The 17,706-nt window shown below is 35.6% G+C and overlaps 4 protein-coding genes across 4 annotated transcripts; 1 reads left to right on the top strand and 3 right to left on the bottom strand.

Moving 5' to 3' along the window:
* On the bottom strand, positions 643–2,131 carry LOC107617264 (transcription factor bHLH84-like). The gene is made up of 4 exons (XM_016319005.2): positions 1,433–2,131; positions 1,161–1,316; positions 939–1,070; positions 643–849 (listed from the first exon to the last, which is right to left on the bottom strand). Exons 1-4 carry the CDS (start codon positions 1,934–1,936, stop codon positions 748–750), a joined length of 894 nt encoding a protein of 297 aa, XP_016174491.2. The 5' UTR covers positions 1,937–2,131; the 3' UTR covers positions 643–747.
* Positions 6,475–10,606, bottom strand: LOC107617464. The gene is given in 8 exon segments (XM_021111158.1): positions 6,475–7,182; positions 7,460–7,634; positions 7,812–8,193; positions 8,483–8,554; positions 9,125–9,219; positions 9,314–9,434; positions 9,838–9,918; positions 10,305–10,606. Coding segments are annotated over 8 exon segments (1,041 nt in total). The 5' UTR covers positions 10,329–10,606; the 3' UTR covers positions 6,475–7,091.
* On the top strand, positions 10,792–13,794 carry LOC107617463 (mitotic checkpoint protein BUB3.1). The gene is made up of 8 exons (XM_016319221.2): positions 10,792–11,048; positions 11,126–11,339; positions 12,017–12,283; positions 12,542–12,617; positions 12,755–12,835; positions 13,005–13,083; positions 13,183–13,283; positions 13,428–13,794. Exons 1-8 carry the CDS (start codon positions 10,926–10,928, stop codon positions 13,507–13,509), a joined length of 1,023 nt encoding a protein of 340 aa, XP_016174707.1. The 5' UTR covers positions 10,792–10,925; the 3' UTR covers positions 13,510–13,794.
* Positions 13,963–16,931, bottom strand: LOC107617461 (ATP-dependent Clp protease proteolytic subunit-related protein 1, chloroplastic). Its single transcript, XM_016319220.1, has 9 exons — positions 16,567–16,931; positions 16,312–16,427; positions 15,996–16,199; positions 15,722–15,826; positions 15,571–15,633; positions 15,350–15,461; positions 14,760–14,821; positions 14,488–14,670; positions 13,963–14,408 (listed from the first exon to the last, which is right to left on the bottom strand). Exons 1-9 carry the CDS (start codon positions 16,793–16,795, stop codon positions 14,322–14,324), a joined length of 1,161 nt encoding a protein of 386 aa, XP_016174706.1. The 5' UTR covers positions 16,796–16,931; the 3' UTR covers positions 13,963–14,321.

The raw sequence follows: 17,706 nt of genomic DNA, 5'->3' as shown, positions 1-17,706 counted from the left end.
TTGTCATGAAGGGAGACAGACATTAACCTAATGTTATAATGAATTTTTCAAGCTTTGTACAAAATACACTCTGAAACCTAGAAATTGTTGTCATGTGTTTTTCTACGTCTCATATTAGTTGTCTAAGATTTGATTAGATTTTATACATGGTGCTAAGTTGTCTTATGAAGATATTATAAAATTTACATACCCCCACCCTTATTTATAATTATCTGCATCATGGTGAGTGGAGAAAAAATTATACCAGCAAATTGTCATGATTCTTATTTATTTTTGATGTACTATTAGTATAGAATAATTTTACACGTACGTTCAAGTACGTAAAATCATGTCAAAAATAACTATCTCTACATTGTTTGCGTGAATGGTTATCTAACTAAACAGTTGTGAATCAACGACTGTATACTATTAATATATCAAAATTAAATTCTTAAATAAACCACATAATTTATCTTATCACTTCCAAATTAAGTTTTACTTTCAGTCTGATTCAGCAATGTAGCATGTGCCTGCATTATTCCCATCATTTACAACCAGTTAATCAACTCAAATTGTATATTCATATAACCAGTGAGTGACTTTGATAATAAGCAAATTAAATTAAAAAATCCAAGACTAAAGTATTAGCAAAATTATCCAGTGTTGTAAATGTTCTCACACAAAAAAAAAAAAACTCTTAGATGCTGGATTCAGTGCCTTTTATACAAAATCACAAATGAACTGAATTATTTTTTGTCTTGTATGGTATCAGCTTGCTTTAGTTGGAGGAGTAATAGAGAGGTCTAGTCCAATGTTAATTCCATTGTAAGCAATTGGAGCATACATCCATAAATCATCAGAGCTTAGAAGCTGTTACATTATCATTCAAATCAAAATATTAAAAAATATAAAAGAAAATACAATACAAAAAAGAACATGTTGTCAACTTGGCTTGTTACCTTAATTTGGAGTTGTAAGAACTTCACATAATGGACAGCTTCCTCAAGCATGGTGCTGATATCCACCTTAGTTCCATTGGGGACAAGTGTTTGTAGTATTCTCAACCTTTCATTTATCCTTTCTCTTCTTTTCTACACAATGCAAGCAAGAGTAGTTTAAGACATGATGATGCAATGTGGATTTATCACTTATCAACATGAATGGTTATATGATGAACTTACTCTTGCATATAGGCTCTGTGGATCTGTGGCAGCACCACTGCTACTTCTTCTATTTTTGGGAGCTGCAGGGCCTTTATCCTCTTCACTGTTGCTTGTGTAAGAAGAAGGAAGTGGATTCTCCTTCCTTGATTTAACATTCCTCATGTTTCTTGGGACCTAAGTAATGTCATCATCAAGAACATAGTTATGTACAATTCAATGTTATGAAGGAATAATTTGGAAACAATGGGAAAAACTACCAATAAATTTTTAACTCTGAATCGTTCACATACCTCAGATGAACTCCTAAGCCTTTTGGTTGGGTTCTCCAAGTCCTCTGCAGGTTCAAAAACCATTCTTTCACACTCTATCTTAGCATCTTCATCAATGATTCCACTTATCTGCGCCCTCGAGTTATCATTACTCTGTGGACTAAACTTGGCACCTTCTAAACAATTATCGGTGGACATGGAGTCGAAATTTGTTGTGGTATCATAGGAATAGATATTACCATTCTCAGTACTGGAGCTACTCCCTTGGGAGAAGCATAGATAGTTAGCATTTTCAATATGTGAAGGAGGCAAATAGGAATTGCCATTGATGCCTTTGAAGCTCACTTTTGTGGATTCATGGCAAGGCCAAAATGCAGAAGATGGTGGCATGGCAACACTAGAATAATGCTTCTCTGAGACAGAATAGTTACCAGCAAGAAGCTGAGTCATGAATTCAGCTTCCTCAGCTGTGTATAGTCCACTAAGAGAACCCCATTCTTCAGAAATCAACTGAGCTGGTTCCATTCTTCTTCTCTTAAGTGTGATAGTAAGAGTGTGTATTTGTTTCAATGATAGATCAAGTGTGAGACTAACTAAGATATTTATATGTTACAACCTAAGATAATGCCAAAAAGGGATTGGAGTTATATATGGAAAAAGATCCCTTTCATAATTGCCAAGAATTAGGTAAGGACAAAGTGCAATAATATATACTACTAATATAGTTTTGGACACACTTTAACTGTTTATTTATTAAGGTCTTAAAATGTGAGACTTGGTTCATTAGATGACAAACAAGGAGAATGAAACAATTGACAAGTGCAATTGGCTTCATATGATTATGGTATGAATTAACATCTATGTAGTATGAGAAAAACAAATAATTGTATCACTATTTTAAGAAAAAAGAAAAAGAAAGAGGGGCATGGATTGAGGTTTAGGCGTGGTATCATAGTATATATGTCAAATATTATTCTAAAAATAGTAAAATACCAATCTGACAGAGACAGTGTTGTGTGACAACTGGATTCAAGTGCCCTATGAAGCAGTTTAAAAACCTATGGAAGCTCCTTCAACTCCAGATTCTGTTTTGTTCAGATTCTGTTTGTTGAGTTATTTTGTATTGGTTTGTCGTGACGTCTAAATAACTAACTACCATGTTGTAATATATTAAGATGTCTAACAATTATGTTTGTAAAAAAGAAAAAGAAAATTAGTGATCAACATATCTATAATTAACAAAAAAATAACAAAAATTCCTCTAAAAATCTCCTTTTTTTCCCCTTGTTTATACTTTATATTATTCAAAATGAAAAGAAATCAGATTCATCCAAAAAATAAGGGGAAGAGACCAAATTAGCAAGTGTGAAAGGCATCCAAAAAGAATTGCAAAAAAAAAACAGCTGGAACTCAATGGGTACGTTTACTAATCTTAGATTTTTACGATATAATTAATTGCAGTGCTACTACTGTAGTTACAATCATTGTCAATTAATACTATTACATATTCTCATATATTAATTTCAACTTTCAAGTGATCTTTCCACTACTCACATTAATTAAAGACATTTATTCTTTTTAAATAATTTCATCAACTTTAGTCTGATATAGGGCGCACATGAATCGGATAATATCCACATATCTGCGGTAATTATCCGCATCCGATCCGAATTTTGTGGATATTATCCGATCCGCAGAGTCATCGGATCGGATTGGATGCAATCCGCACTATGGTAGGATCGGATTGCAGATTCAGCAGTGATATCCACGGATCCGATCCGCATATCCGCACGTCACATATAAATAACATAGTTTAAGGAAGTAAACCCTAATGTGATATGAATTTTAGTGTGTTATTTTATGAATTTTATGATATTTTGTTTTTAATTTTTTATGTTGTACTTCAACTTAGAATAATTAAACTTAAATCTTGTGTTATTATTTTGTTTTTGTTATTCAAGAGAACTATTATTGATAATATTTTAGGAGTAAATAGGCATAAACAGATAAAAAATGAATTTTCTGAATTTTTTTTTTGTAAAAATAGCCTAACAGAGTCTTAAAATAGTTTTTTTGAATTATGCGGATATACCCGATATCGGATCGGATCCGGTTTAAAAAAGTGCGGATATCGTATCCGATCCGATCCGTGTGCAACCCTACTGATTGAAGGTCTCAAATGATGCTACTACTTTTACAGAATGCAGGGATAATTGTCGGATGAAGTAACTTATGTGAAATAAATTACCAACTTGGTGCCATTTTTTTAAAGATCAAATTAATGTCAACTAGTATATATAAAAACTTATCAGATACTCTTCTAAACCAGATTTCAGCCCACTGATGTGAAACTTTTGCAATGTATTACTAATCTGTTTGAAGAGTTTAAGCTATTTGTTTTGTTAAAATGTTAGGTAGGGAAGTTTAAATCTCATTTGGTGAAAAGATTATTGTCTAATAAATGTTTAAATTGTACTCAAGTTATGTATTACATTAAGCTTATAAAGTATTTGACACGCTATTAATCTTAATATCAATGCTTTGTTGGTTTAATATAATTGAGTGAATAAAAAAGTTTAGAGTGCAATCAGAAATATTATTAATATATTAAGCGGCTCAAGACACATTAATGAATTTTCATTTTAAGGTCAACTACTACGCGTATTATTGATTTATTGTAGAAGATAAATCTATAACCAAATTAAATATTTTGCATGAATCAAAAGCCCAGTTTGGCAAAGCGTGTGGAAACTTTTTTTTGGTTAATACTGGAACGTGCTGTCCACTGTTAATTAGCCTTTGGAATTCAAGATCAAATAATCAATAATCAATAATCTCCAACTTAAATAGTGATGCATCCTATTTAATTATTTAAGCAATTAGAAATGTATAGTTTGCATTTGTGTTGAGATGAGAATGGAAATAATCGAATATCGCTTGTGTTTATAAATATCAACAATTTTTAGTGGACATCATCTTATTTTAGTTAATTTGATCATGAACAAGTGTTGTGTGTACAAGTAAAAGGAATAATCTTATAGATTACTGAGTTCGTTTATAAATACGGGACATTCAAACTAGGGGTGCACAGACCCGGCCCGGCCCGAAAGCCCGGTCCGGTCTCGAACACTTTAGGGGCTAATTTGGTGTGATTTCATCGGGTTTAGGGCCGGGTAAGGGTCTCAAAAATAGACCCGGTCATTATTTCGGGTCGGGTCCGGGCCATAGCTCGGGTCACCCGAAGTCGGCCCGGTGGCCCGGTCTTCATACACAATTAATATTTTGTGTTATTAGTGATGGATCATGACTATTCTTATGTGGAATTTAAGTATTGTAAACTTTAATATTTTGTATTATTAGTCATTATAAGACTACAAGTTAATGTTTTATATTTAGAATGCTTAAAACTTTAGACTAATGCATAATATTGTGTTATTTGTATTGATTCAAATATTTGGTATTATTAGACAATATTAGTATTGATTGTGGTTTTGCTTTAGTATTGATTGTGGTTATGCTTTAATTTTAAAGAAAGGTTGGTTCTTGTTATATTTTTCTAAGTGAATTTTACCATGTTAAATAATGGTTGGAGTCTTAGAAATTTAGATATTTTTACATGCTAACTTACAAGAAGGTATCAACGTATAGTAATGTTAACGGCCCGATTTTCACCCGGTTTTTACCCGGTATAATTGTGGCCCGAAAGTGTATTGGTTTCATCGGGTTTAGGGTCGGTTTCGGGTCTAATAAATAGATCCGGTGTATATTTCGGGTCGGGTCTGGGTCACATCAAACCCGGCTTCACCCGGCCCATGTGCACCCCTAATTCAAACAGAAACACAAAAATACTAACAAAAAACATAATTTATTTTTTATTTTTTTATTATTTTTATTAATTTTTTATAATTATATTTTTTATTATTATATGTATCTGTCATTTATGTCTTATTCTCAAGTATTTTGTCTTGTCCAGTTCTCAAAACCAAATATGGTATTCTTTTACTGGACTTGGCGTGGTTGGTTGATGCAAGATAACAAGCAACGAAAATCCTCTTCTAACTAAAGGCCATGGAAGTCAATGAATTATATTTATTATAATAATATTGTCTGTTTAGAGGATTGACTTTTGATTTGTCAACCATTTAACTATAAACTATCGAACGTTTTCAATATTCATGTATTATAATCCCAGAAAGTCAAAAAGAAAAACAATTCCTCCTCGAACATCCTTTTTTTTTTAATTTTGACTTCTAGAATGTAAACTAATAAAAGTATCATAATTTGAGAAGCCATTCAGCCAGCTTCTGCTGAGAATACTATTGATTTCTTTGCCCATTGAGGGAAAAAAAAAATGAAGACGTAATAAAGCAGAGTGAACTACAATGATCATATAAATGTAATTGACCTCATCTTGTTATTCACCCTGTTTGCTTTATTTGGTTATATTATATTGAAGGCATCCCTCATGATTGACTCAGCAGTTCACAATTTTGTGTTATTTTATAAGTAATTGCCTGTTTTCGATTATGATTTAATAGTGGTGACTGGTGATGATCTAAGTAAACCTGGTGTACTGAAGTATCTCATACTCTCATTCAAACATTATTTTCCTTTCTCAAATTATATAAAATAAAATAGATAAAAAATTTACATACAGTTGTTTTTATTTGACATTAATAGTTAAGAATCGTTAAACGTCAATTTAGTAAAACATGTCAAATTATTTAATAGTTCTCAACTATCAACTCTACATCAAGACTATATATAAAAATTTTGAAAAAAATCCTAAACGACCCCTAACAATTACCTCGAAAGACAATAAGACCCTTAACAAAATAAAAACCCAACCCGACCCCTGAGCTTTACTTTTATGAAACTGATTAGTTCCTGTATAGTGTTCTTTTTTTGTATTTTTTTTTTGCACAAAGGCTAATCAGTCCATAAAAGTAAAGCTCAGGAGCTGGGTTGAATATTTTTTTTTGTTAAGGGCCTCATAATCCTTTCGAGGTAATTGTCAGGGGCCGGATTGGGTATTCACTCATAAATTTTCATTAATAATGAAATGAAATTCAACCCAAACATGAAACTGCTTTCTCTCTCTCATTTTGTTTTGGACAGGACTGGGCGGGCCAGGATGCAGCCCGACCCGGACCCACAGAAAACACACCTGAAGCAGATAGACCCGGGACAGACTCGACCTAGCACTGAAACTGAAATGAGTCTCCACTCTGCTGGAGCAAGAAGTATCATTTATATAAAGATGGTACTACTGCATAACATCTATGGGGCTGTTTTATGAAACAACAAAGACTGGCTAATAATGTGCGACTTATATATCAAATGGTTGAGACAAGTTGGTCTTCAAGATTCAAGGATCCCACATAATTACAACTTAAACCAATTCAGATAACAACATTCAATCCTGAATGTGCAATTCCATTCCAAATGGACACCAAAACTGAGGGCAAAGGGCAAAGATGGCTGACAAGGGTATTTGATACATCACTTCATCGGCATTCGAATGAAAATTATCAATGAGCTAGCTACTTGTATGTTCACCAAAAACAGCCACTGGTCCAAAAAAAGAAGCCAAACAGCAAGCAGCAGAAGCACCAGAAAAATCAGCAACACAGAAAATGGGAGCCACTGAACATCTAGCAAGATTCAGAACATTCCCATCTCAAATTTGTTCATCAGGAAGAAGCTGCTCTTCCCCTGGACCCCTTTGCACTAGTCTGTAATACAATATGCCCATGGTTGTCATGCATGCCCTGCATGTAGATCACAATAATGCCATCTGTCAAAGACTGAATCAACATATAACTGGAGTGCATACATATGAATGATGATGGTGTAATTTCAGCATCCTAGCTTTTCTTTTCTCGGAGGAATTATTTGGTGAAAGCATTAACTTATATTATCTTGGCACCCAGATATATACTGCTTGCTACAATTTCCCCGGTTGCCCAAATATTATTTGAGTAGGAATTACTCTGACAATTTAAAAATTTTGGATCCCAGATTTTTCATTTTTCACCTCTTCTGTGCTTCTTCAGAATTTTTCTTGGGTCCATCATTGATGATCTTCGATGCTTTGTACGGCCTTCTGATGTCTCAGTTCCATTTGATGCATCTTTTCTTGGTGGTGCAGTCACTGGTAGAGTAGGTAAAGCGCTAGACCAGAATGGAAGCAATGCTCGAAGGAATTTATGACGGAATGGGCCTACATTTTCAAACATGAACATCTGAATAAAAAAATTTGAACTTGACAAATCTCTGCACATAAGTGCAGAGGAAGCATACAAGAATAGAGGAAGACATGTTGAATCAGAAGGTAATATTTTCCAATAATAAAACACAAATTTAAAATATTGAAATTTTAAACACAAGACTATATCACCTCTTTTTGTATACTTTTTACGATTCCCGTCTTCATCATCAGCATAATATGAGATTTCAGAATTCTGTCGTTCAGCATGGATTGAGCCCTTCCTTGTGGTAGCTCCAGGCTGAATTATTTGCAATAAGAACAAAGTTAAGCATAATACTGAATGCAAACACAAATATGTTTGACAAAGCATTTTACTTTTAGCTGTGAATGAGAGTAAAAGTCCTTACAACAGGACTTGAGACATTCATCCAGCTGTAGCTGAGTATCCTTCTACTGAGTCTGAGTTTCCATGACTTTCCCTATTAATCAATGGATCTGAAGCAAAAGCAGGTGGAGGACTCCCTGATAATGAAACTGGATGATTTCCAAAGATATTCTTTTCCAAACCAGTCTGCACAAAAACAGGTGAAAACAAATGAAAAAAATTGTGATTGTTTCAACAAGTCCTCACACTATGATATTTCATATTCCTCAGCTAAGCATGAAACCTGACACGGACCCATAACAAGTATGGACATGAACATGGTGTTGTTTTAAAGTGTCGATAAGATACATCAGTACATCACAAATCACATCCCAAACCCACATTGTAAGACAATTGTCTCTTATTGTGACGAAAAGTTAGTGCATATTATAGCAAACAAGTAATGGCACCAAAAATTAAACATGCGATAAATCACCTGCAGGATAGCTTCCTTCAACTTGGAATGAAGACGTGATCCAGAATCTCTCACACTTTTGGGAGGCCATATCTGCATAAGTTATTTCACCAAAGTGAGACATCATAAAGAAAGGGTAAATTTGGCAATACAATTGCCTGATGTTCTGCAAGGAGAAGGCAAACCATATTGCCGTTCTCTTTGATTAAGCAACTACATTCATGATAAAGTCTTTGAAACAGGGATTTAACACCCAAGTGGCCAAGTCCAAGTCATGTAGTGTGGGAAGAGTGACCCCATGCAATAAACTCATGCATATGTGGCAGCAGGGGCCAGGAAGCATGGAAATCTAGGAAGGGCTCCAATGGAAGAAAGAGAAAAGGACTTACAAAGAGTGCTATGTACATGAAAAACCATTAGTTTATGGTTTTAACAAATATAATCCCCCTTCTGAGTTTCTACCTACCGTTAATAATTATGAAAAAGAACAAAGCAACAAAAGACAGAGGGGAAAACAAAGAAAAAGAGCACAAAACATGTTGCTTGGTTTTCTACTCCTTGTTTGTACAGAATGCTTTAGTAACCAGAACACCATGAATCCATTCCTTGTTAAGCAAAACCAGACAACTAAATGAACTAATGCACTGAATAACTGAATCTTACCGAAGTGGAACATGACGGACATACATATCCCGCTGGAGCAGTATGTGGAGGAAAACTCTTCAGATGAGAGACCAAGCAATTTGTGTGAATAACATCTATGTACAAATTTTAATTCATAACATGGATGTCAGTGCCTGTGAACAGTAATTATTTCAAACTTCAAAGGCACACATAGGCAAAACTACATACGCAAGCAACCCAGTCGAGTAGTTTGAGATCCAGCCCCCTCTTCTAAAACAACTTGGCACTGGCAGCATTTAGGGGGCCAATCATACTCCCCATCTATAACCCATTCTGAATAAGTTTGGACCTGTGAGAGACAAAAATAAATAAATAAATAGGTACACAAAGCTTAAGCCCAAAAACTTCATAGCTTGGTACATCAATATTTGAAGAACTTAAAAACCCTATTATTTGTCAAGGGAAATAATGAAAACAAAAGAAATGAAAATTAAATGTTGTACAAATATAGTACCAAAATGATATGTGCCGCAATTTTCTTTCCATTTTTTTTATTTATTTTGCGCAAAATAATCGCTAAGAGTTAATGTTACAAAAGGATCCCCAAAAAAATCCAGTCAAAACCAGAATTAAAATAGTTGTCATCAAACATGAAGCCAGGGCAATATCAATTAAATTAAATGGAGAAATATCATATTGAAAATGGACACCGTTACTTAGACGACGTTAACAAAAAAGAGATAGAAATTTACCACGCAGATTTGGTGCTCCGGGAAGCAGATACATTCTCCGCATACAGGAACTTTGTGCACGAAGCAATATAACTTAGTAGCCTAAAACACCATAAAAAATTATCAGTTCTGATTCCACGCAACCAAATGGGAAATCAAAATCATGGCTCAGCCCAAAGCTAATCAAGAACAAAATTCACATGCAATAACACTAATCACTTCCCATCAGTTCTATCTTCTATGCTCTAACACACACGGAAACACAGCTCAATCACCCGTTTCCGTCAAGCATTTTCATAAAAACACCGAAATCAAACAACGATTGAAATTCACAGATCGCACACACGCACATAGTTGATATGAATTTACGACACCAATCCGATCTAGCATTCTCAGCCAACAAATCAAGCACGAATGGGGAAACCAAATTCAGGGTTTCGAAATGAATAAAAAGAAGATACGAACTGCAAAGAGAAAAGAGGGGAAACCTTGCGACATTTGCAGACCACCATTGCATTGACTGGTACAATCCAATTGAATCTGATAATATGGTAACGGAAATCTTTCTTCAGAATAATCCGATTGCAGGAACGAAGACGAAGACCATATATGATTAATAATTCATAGTTCGGAGAGTGAGTTGCTCAAAGTTATTCATATTCACTTAGATTGTTATTTGTGTTCATGATTCATGAATAATAGCCTCTCTCTTCAGCTCACTGCGCACAAAACCCACCTCTTCTACGTTTTGTCTCTCAGATCCGTTTTCATTTTTGTTTTACTTTTTAATAATTGATTAGTTAATTCCATAAATATATTTCTGTTTTTTAAAAGAAAAAAAATAATATAACGGGCCTTGTTATAAAAATGGGCCGTTATATTAGCATGGGCCCAATGAACCAAATTGTAGGCTAAATTGTTTACATTTGGGCCTAAGATAAGGATCTGTCTTCTTCTAATTTGAAATTTGAAAAAACTCATCATCCTTCATTTGTGAGTCTTCTTCATTGCTTGTCGTATTGTTCTCTCAAAAATCAAAATTAAAAAAAAACAATTTCAATTCAAACGAGATTCCCTCTCTGTGTATTCTGCCAGAACCCTAACTAACCATGGCAACTGCAGTTACGCCGGCGTCGCTCGGCCGAGAGCTGTCGGATCCTCCGTCCGACGGAATCTCCAACCTCCGCTTCTCCAACCACAGCGATCTCCTCCTCGTCTCCTCTTGGGATAAGGTACGCTCCTCTTCTCTCTCTTCTTCACTTTGCTTCTCATTTCCGTCTCTGACATCTTCAATTAATCGAATCATCAGAGCGTGCGCTTGTACGATGCCAGCGCCAATGTGCTCAAGGCTGAGTTCATGCACGGCGGCTCCGTCCTCGATTGCTGCTTCCACGATGACTCTTCCGGTTTCAGCGCTGCCGGCGACAACACCGTCAGGCGCCTCCTCTTCGCCTCTAACAAGGACGACATCCTCGGAAAGCATGACGCTCCTGTTCGTTGTGTTGAGTACTCCTACGCCGCAGGTTTCTCTCACTCTCTACTCTTCATCTAGCTGCTCAGCAATTAATTAGTCAAATTAGGAACTATATCCTAGTTACTCTCCAGTAGCTTATTGGCAATTAAGTTGTTAATCACATGATTAAATACACTAAGCTGGTTGTAGTACGTGTTTGCTTTATCTTTCAGATCTAATGCTTAGAGCTGACAAATCGAAAATGAACCATGTGTGTTTTCTAACTTAATTGATGCTGTTATTTATGTTCTTTCAGTAGTCAAGTTCACTCTTCCGTTGAATGCATGTTCAATTTATGTTTTTTATTGTAGCTGAAGACCACATTTACTTGTATGGTCTGCAAAACCTAAACTAAACTATGTGATCAGACCCTCTCATATCTTCCCCGGGCATTGCTGGTTGATATTCTTTCGAACAAGTAACGTTGGTGTGTTGCTTATACAGAAAGTATTCTGACGCTAAAGGGAGGAACAACATTGATGAAATTTTAATCAAAAAGAAAATCCTTTGTGTTACCATTGCTCTTTAATGCTCCTCAACATGAATGATAATTTTATAATCGTGATATAGATGCTCACCATTTGGTGGAGCTGTCATACTTGTATCTGAAATTTTCAACATGTTTTCGTTCATTTTAATCATTGTGTTTTATTCTTTTCTTTTCTGTTTTTTTTTTTTTCACTATAGGGCAATTGATCACTGGTAGTTGGGATAAAACCCTGAAGTGCTGGGACCCTAGGGGTGCAAGTGGACAGGAGCGCACTCTGGTTGGGACATATCCACAACCTGAGCGTGTTTACTCCCTATCTCTTGTTGGACATCGACTAGTTGTAGCAACGGCTGGAAGGCATGTCAATATTTATGATTTGAGGAACATGTCTCAACCCGAGCAACGCAGAGAATCTTCGTTGAAATATCAAACTAGATGTGTGCGCTGCTACCCCAATGGAACAGGTAAACTTGAGCATTCATAGACGTGCACTCATCAAAATTTTTGTATGCATTTCTTGGCTAATGGTAGCTCTATGTTTGCTTATGATTTTGTGCTTTAAGTTGTTTATAAATACTACAAAATAGAAATCACTTGAAGGAAGAACATGTACTAAACATGCTCAGATTATTTGATTATGTATTGATTGTATATTCCAATTTCAGGAATGACACATATTTGATTGCTTTGTTAAAATCAATTGTATTGCTACTTCTTTGTAGGATATGCACTTAGTTCTGTGGAAGGAAGGGTTGCAATGGAATTCTTTGACCTCTCTGATGCTAGCCAAGCAAAAAAGTAATTATTTCTTTGTATATCTGTATGTTTTCCCTTTCAAATGCCAGTGTAATAGGAATATTCATGTTCATGATGGTCGTTTGACCATATGAGAAATAGCAATTACTACCGGCTAATAACTTATGACCTTTATTCAGATATGCCTTTAAGTGCCACCGAAAATCAGAAGCTGGAAGGGACATTGTCTATCCTGTAAATGCTATTGCATTCCATCCCGTGTATGTATTTAAGAATTCTCAGTCATCAGGATTTTATTACCACCTTAATTTATTCGACGCTGTGAGGATGTTGAATTGCTTATGTAATTGTGCATGATAGGATTACCAACTTGTAGGCTTTAGTTACAGTGATTAACAAAATGCTCTATAAAAAAAAATCTTGCTGTAGATATGGTACGTTTGCCACAGGAGGTTGTGATGGTTATGTTAATGTTTGGGATGGAAACAACAAGAAGAGGCTATACCAGGTTTTAATTTCTTTTCTCTTCTGAATAGTTTGAACTACCAGATTTTTTCCCCTTCTCGTGCAATGAATCATATTACTAAATTGCTGCTTTTGCTTCCAGTACTCAAAGTATCCAACAAGCATTGCTGCACTTTCATTTAGCAGAGATGGGCGGCTCCTCGCTGTTGCATCAAGTTATACATACGAAGAGGGGCTTAAACCGTAAGCACTCTGCAAAACTACTGGTTCTAGTCTATGTATTTTTTTTGGGCACACTCATCTCATGCCTTCTTCTGGGGGACTGAACTGAAGTTCTTTCTTGGTCCTGAATATTATGATAGTTTTTAACTACATTTTAATTTACAGCCATGATAAAGATGCCATATACATCCGTGGCGTAAACGAGATTGAGGTCAAGCCAAAACCCAAGGTCCTTCCTCCAGCTTGATCGCGGATGATGACCCAGATTGCAAGTAGATTTGATATGCTTGTCAACTAATGTGTGCATATGTTCACGTCTCCCTCGTGGACACCTAGAACAAAGCTATATATAAGCTCATTTTGTTTAGTAGTTTTATTTCTAAGTACGATCTGTTGTTGGAAATGTTCTCTTTTCTACTATTGTTTGTCCAGATTACCTTCTTTTGTTAAGGTAGTTATGTTGTAAAGTAATTTGACTTGAAACTGATAACCAGTTATTACCAATGTTATGCCTCCCATTTTCAACTCAGCATTAAGATGGTTATACACCCTTAACTGTGCAGTTAGTCAACAACTATTATGATCCAGGGGTAAGATACTAAGATGTCATGGGCGATGCAGTTAAGAATTAAGATGTAACGTAAACGCGACTTGACTTGAGAAAACAGAAAGCTTCCCACGGTTGAACTTGAATGGTATGTAAAGATAACATAGCGAGTATAATGACGCCATAAAAGTCTACCACATTAGTAATGGTTCCATATTTACAATATAAGAAAACACTAATATTTAAACATTATTCGTTCCATTCATCCAATGAAATTTTCGAAACCAACAATAGATAATTTAGTAATTCAGCAACGTAAGTAACACATCAACCAAGAGACGAGATCCAGACGTTAGAATCTGTCTGGGGCAAAATTTTTTAGTTGGCCTTCATATAATATAATACCAAGATAGCTGCTTGACCTTCATACAATGAGTACAACAAACACCCTTTAAAGGCGTTGCTTGCTTTCTTGTGGTAGCAGGGAAGAAGTGCCTTATGCTTTGTGCCAATTACCCAAGTCCCGAAGGAGACACTTGAGGGTTAGCACCACCTTGTCTTCTCATAGCTCGTGATTGAGCAAGCATTTCATCATAATTCTGATCCAAGAAGTGATAGTAAGTATAGCATGCATGGTATTTTAGGAGGGAATATATATATATTGCAATGAAATATTACCCGTTTGTCAAAAGCAATGTCCTGCGAATCGATTATTTTGTCAGCAAGACCGTACTCAATAGCTTCCGCTGCCCGAAAATATTTAGGCCTCTGGACATCTTTAGCAATTTCTTCCTTAGATTTCCCTGTTCCTTTAGCCAACAGCTCGATGTAAGACTCACTATTTGCCTCCAGTTCTTTTGCCTGTATTTTTCCAATATAATTGTTAAATTGAATAGCTATAACAAAGAGATAAACAAACAAACAGTGAAGAGGACAAACAGATTTATTACCTTAATCCACATATCTATAACAGCACCACTGGATCTGTTGACTTTTGGTAGATGCAATTTTGCTGCAATAGGAAACATTTTAGAATCCATGGTAGTATAAAATATCATACAACACTATATTCCACATAATCCATTTAAAATGTATGGTCTATTTCTGCAATATTTTCTTATTGAAATCTTTCTACTCCACTACATAAATAGCAACTGACAGGAGAAATATACCTAAGCATAGAACTTTTATATTCAAAATAACAACTCCAGCAAGGAAGTTTTTCCTTAAAAAAATCGGACAAATGGAGAACCAGTATCAGCCAGCAAAGAAGGAATTGTATCAACTTCTTAACAAGCATGTTAGCAGCTGTTTGATCAGAAGATCTAATGTGAGATCCAAAATGGATGATTATGAGGTTTTAGAAGGGAACTATAATTCACTATTCCTATCTCCAAATATACTCATGAAACAAATAAAGGATAAAGGATTTAGAAGGAAGATTCATAGAACATGTCCAAAGCCTCTACAAAGGCACAATGATGAGGATTCAATCAAGCAAAAGTTTTTGAAAAAAAATTAACAGAGATAAAGGTCATACTAGATGAATTTGGCTGTACAGCGCGATAACCCTTTGCTCCAAGCGACAGAAGCATTGCTGCCTGACCATATGCCATGCCACAATTCACAGTATAGACATCTGATTTGACATACTTCGGGCAGGAAAAAAAATGATCAATTAAAGCACGGGTAGCAGTGATGAATTGAAAGAATACACCAAATCACAGCCTGTGTAGTATAGAAGTGGTGACAGAAACTTACAGACATCATATCAGCTATAGAATATGCCTCAGTTTCAGATCCCACAGTCTCATTCTTCTCATTCTAAAAATAAAAAGGGAAAGGAAAAACAATAATATAAATCAACACCTCACACAGGGGAACATTTTATAACACTGATTACAAAGCTTACCTGAGTCCCAGATGAATTGATATACAAGTATATAGGTTTGGCCGGATTATCATAATCCAGCCACATAAACTGAGCAATAAGAAGTTCTGTGACAGCTGGTACAATCTGCTCGAACGCATAGAAAAACATCAGCATGACCACAATAAATGATTGAAGGTATACAACTATAATAAAGCTAGTGATACAAGAAATCTATACATAGAAGCTAGTGAAACCAGAAATATGCAATCATCAAGAGCAGGCGATATTAAAGTGAAAACATGACGATGCTTACCGGCATACCCAGATAGCATATCCGAGCATCCAAGAGCAACGACGGCAAATCCGGTGGAGCAGTTCTAGGCCTTCCAGTTCCTCTACCTCCTCCCCGGTACATACTGACACTCATGCTGTATTTTGAAGGGCCCTTATCACCGAAGTCAGATAGACTCCACATCCCACCATGATCCAAATAATTTCTGGCAGATGAGATGCTTTCCTGTCATAACAGTTAAAATTGAAAGTAATTCTCAAAAGGCAAAACCACATTCTCAATCAATAATTTGATTATCAAATCAATGGATATATAGAGGGCAATAAAATGTGTGAACCTCTGTAACTCTTTCAGTCTGCTGGCGGATAGGATTATCTTCAGTCATGAACATGTCCATTTGTGAAGGAGTGAGGCCATATAGAGATTGAGGTGCATTCTTGTAGTTATCCATCACTACACATCATAATCAAGCACGAAATTGTAATGTTCTTCAGCTAGTTCATACTCAAATTCGCAAATAGTAAAGAAAAATCGAAGAGCACAAATTAGCAATAAACCTAATAAATGGGGAAAAGAGGTGAAACGAACTCACATCCGTCCTTGAGATTTTCCTGGCGGAACTGCTTGGGGATGTGGTCGAAAGAAGAGGACTTGGCAGAAGGAGACTTGAAGGTGCAACCACGTGGAAGTCTGGGTCTGGCGGGAGAAGGAAGGAGCTTGGTTCCATGGAGAAAGGTGCGCAGAGAAGAAGCTGCGGAATCGTCAATGAAGGAGGAGGGTGCAGAGAGCGGTAATAACAGAGAGGACGCCATTGGGGGCATAATCGGAAGCACAGATGAAAAGGAATTTGGGGTTTGCTTCAACGGCGAAGAAGATAGCTGCCTACCAGATTCTATGCCACTGCTTCATCCACTTCTCCTTCGCTTCGATCCAAATCCAATTGTTCCCGGGTCGGGTATAATACCTTCTTAACACTTTTTCTTGAATTTGGATCCTCTCAATTTTTAATTTGTATTTAGAGGGTAAAGTGTGATCTTCTACTCTTAAATAGTTTCTTTCTCATATTTATTTTTGGTCTCACCTATAAAATAAATTGTGAGAGATCACACTTTACTCTCTAAAGTAAAATTCAAATTTTAGAAAATTCAAATTCCTTTTTTTTAACTGAAAAAAAAAATTCATGTATTTCTTCTGCATAGAAAAAATTTAATTTTTTTAATTAGTATTAGTGAATTTTTTTATTTTAAATTTTAAATTCTAAACTTTTTAAAATACCATCTTATCTTTTAGGTTAAATTCTAAACCTGTTTACCTTGTGCATTTTATCCAATCCCATCAATTATCCTCGAGTTCTCTTTGCTTAAGCCGTAATATTAGTAAAGATTTATTCTTATTGCTTAGTAGATTGACATAATTCAAATAAAACCCTTATCATATTGCCAAATCTTCATTAACTAGATAAATTTTGGTAGGCTGATATGTGGTACTCGTAATATTACATGTGAATACAACGTGGCAGTGTGGTTATCCTCTTATTTATCTTGCCTGTCGTAATTGTGTTCCAGTTTTTGTGGACTTAAAAGATACATTAATCCAGTGTTCATACGCTACTCCGTTTTGTCCTATGTACTTTGAACTTTGAAGTTTAATCACCTTGATGTTGGCCCATGGCGTAGTCTCAAACTCTCAACTCCCAATAAGGGTATAGATATATAATCATGACATAATTTCA

Source organism: Arachis ipaensis, chromosome B09 (genome assembly GCF_000816755.2).
Source record: "Arachis ipaensis cultivar K30076 chromosome B09, Araip1.1, whole genome shotgun sequence".
Taxonomy (NCBI): Eukaryota; Viridiplantae; Streptophyta; class Magnoliopsida; order Fabales; family Fabaceae; genus Arachis; species Arachis ipaensis.
This window is presented reverse-complemented; position numbering and strand designations above follow the sequence as displayed.

What these genes read in the sequence shown, in the direction of transcription:
- LOC107617264 (XM_016319005.2), bottom strand. Translation starts at nt 1,936, where the DNA reads ATGGAACCAGCTCAGTTGATTTCTGAAGAATGGGGTTCTCTTAGTGGA. An exon ending in GGCTTAGGAGTTCATCTGAG is followed by an intron (nt 1,317 to 1,432) that starts GTATGTGAACGA and finishes GACATTACTTAG; the next exon opens with GTCCCAAGAAACATGAGGAA. An exon ending in CACAGAGCCTATATGCAAGA is followed by an intron (nt 1,071 to 1,160) that starts GTAAGTTCATCA and finishes TGCATTGTGTAG; the next exon opens with AAAAGAAGAGAAAGGATAAA.
- LOC107617463 (XM_016319221.2), top strand. Translation starts at nt 10,926, where the DNA reads ATGGCAACTGCAGTTACGCCGGCGTCGCTCGGCCGAGAGCTGTCGGAT. An exon ending in GCTATTGCATTCCATCCCGT is followed by an intron (nt 12,836 to 13,004) that starts GTATGTATTTAA and finishes ATCTTGCTGTAG; the next exon opens with ATATGGTACGTTTGCCACAG. An exon ending in TACGAAGAGGGGCTTAAACC is followed by an intron (nt 13,284 to 13,427) that starts GTAAGCACTCTG and finishes TTTAATTTACAG; the next exon opens with CCATGATAAAGATGCCATAT.
- LOC107617461 (XM_016319220.1), bottom strand. Translation starts at nt 16,795, where the DNA reads ATGCCCCCAATGGCGTCCTCTCTGTTATTACCGCTCTCTGCACCCTCC. An exon ending in GGAAAATCTCAAGGACGGAT is followed by an intron (nt 16,428 to 16,566) that starts GTGAGTTCGTTT and finishes TATGATGTGTAG; the next exon opens with TGATGGATAACTACAAGAAT. An exon ending in TATGCTATCTGGGTATGCCG is followed by an intron (nt 15,827 to 15,995) that starts GTAAGCATCGTC and finishes GCGTTCGAGCAG; the next exon opens with ATTGTACCAGCTGTCACAGA.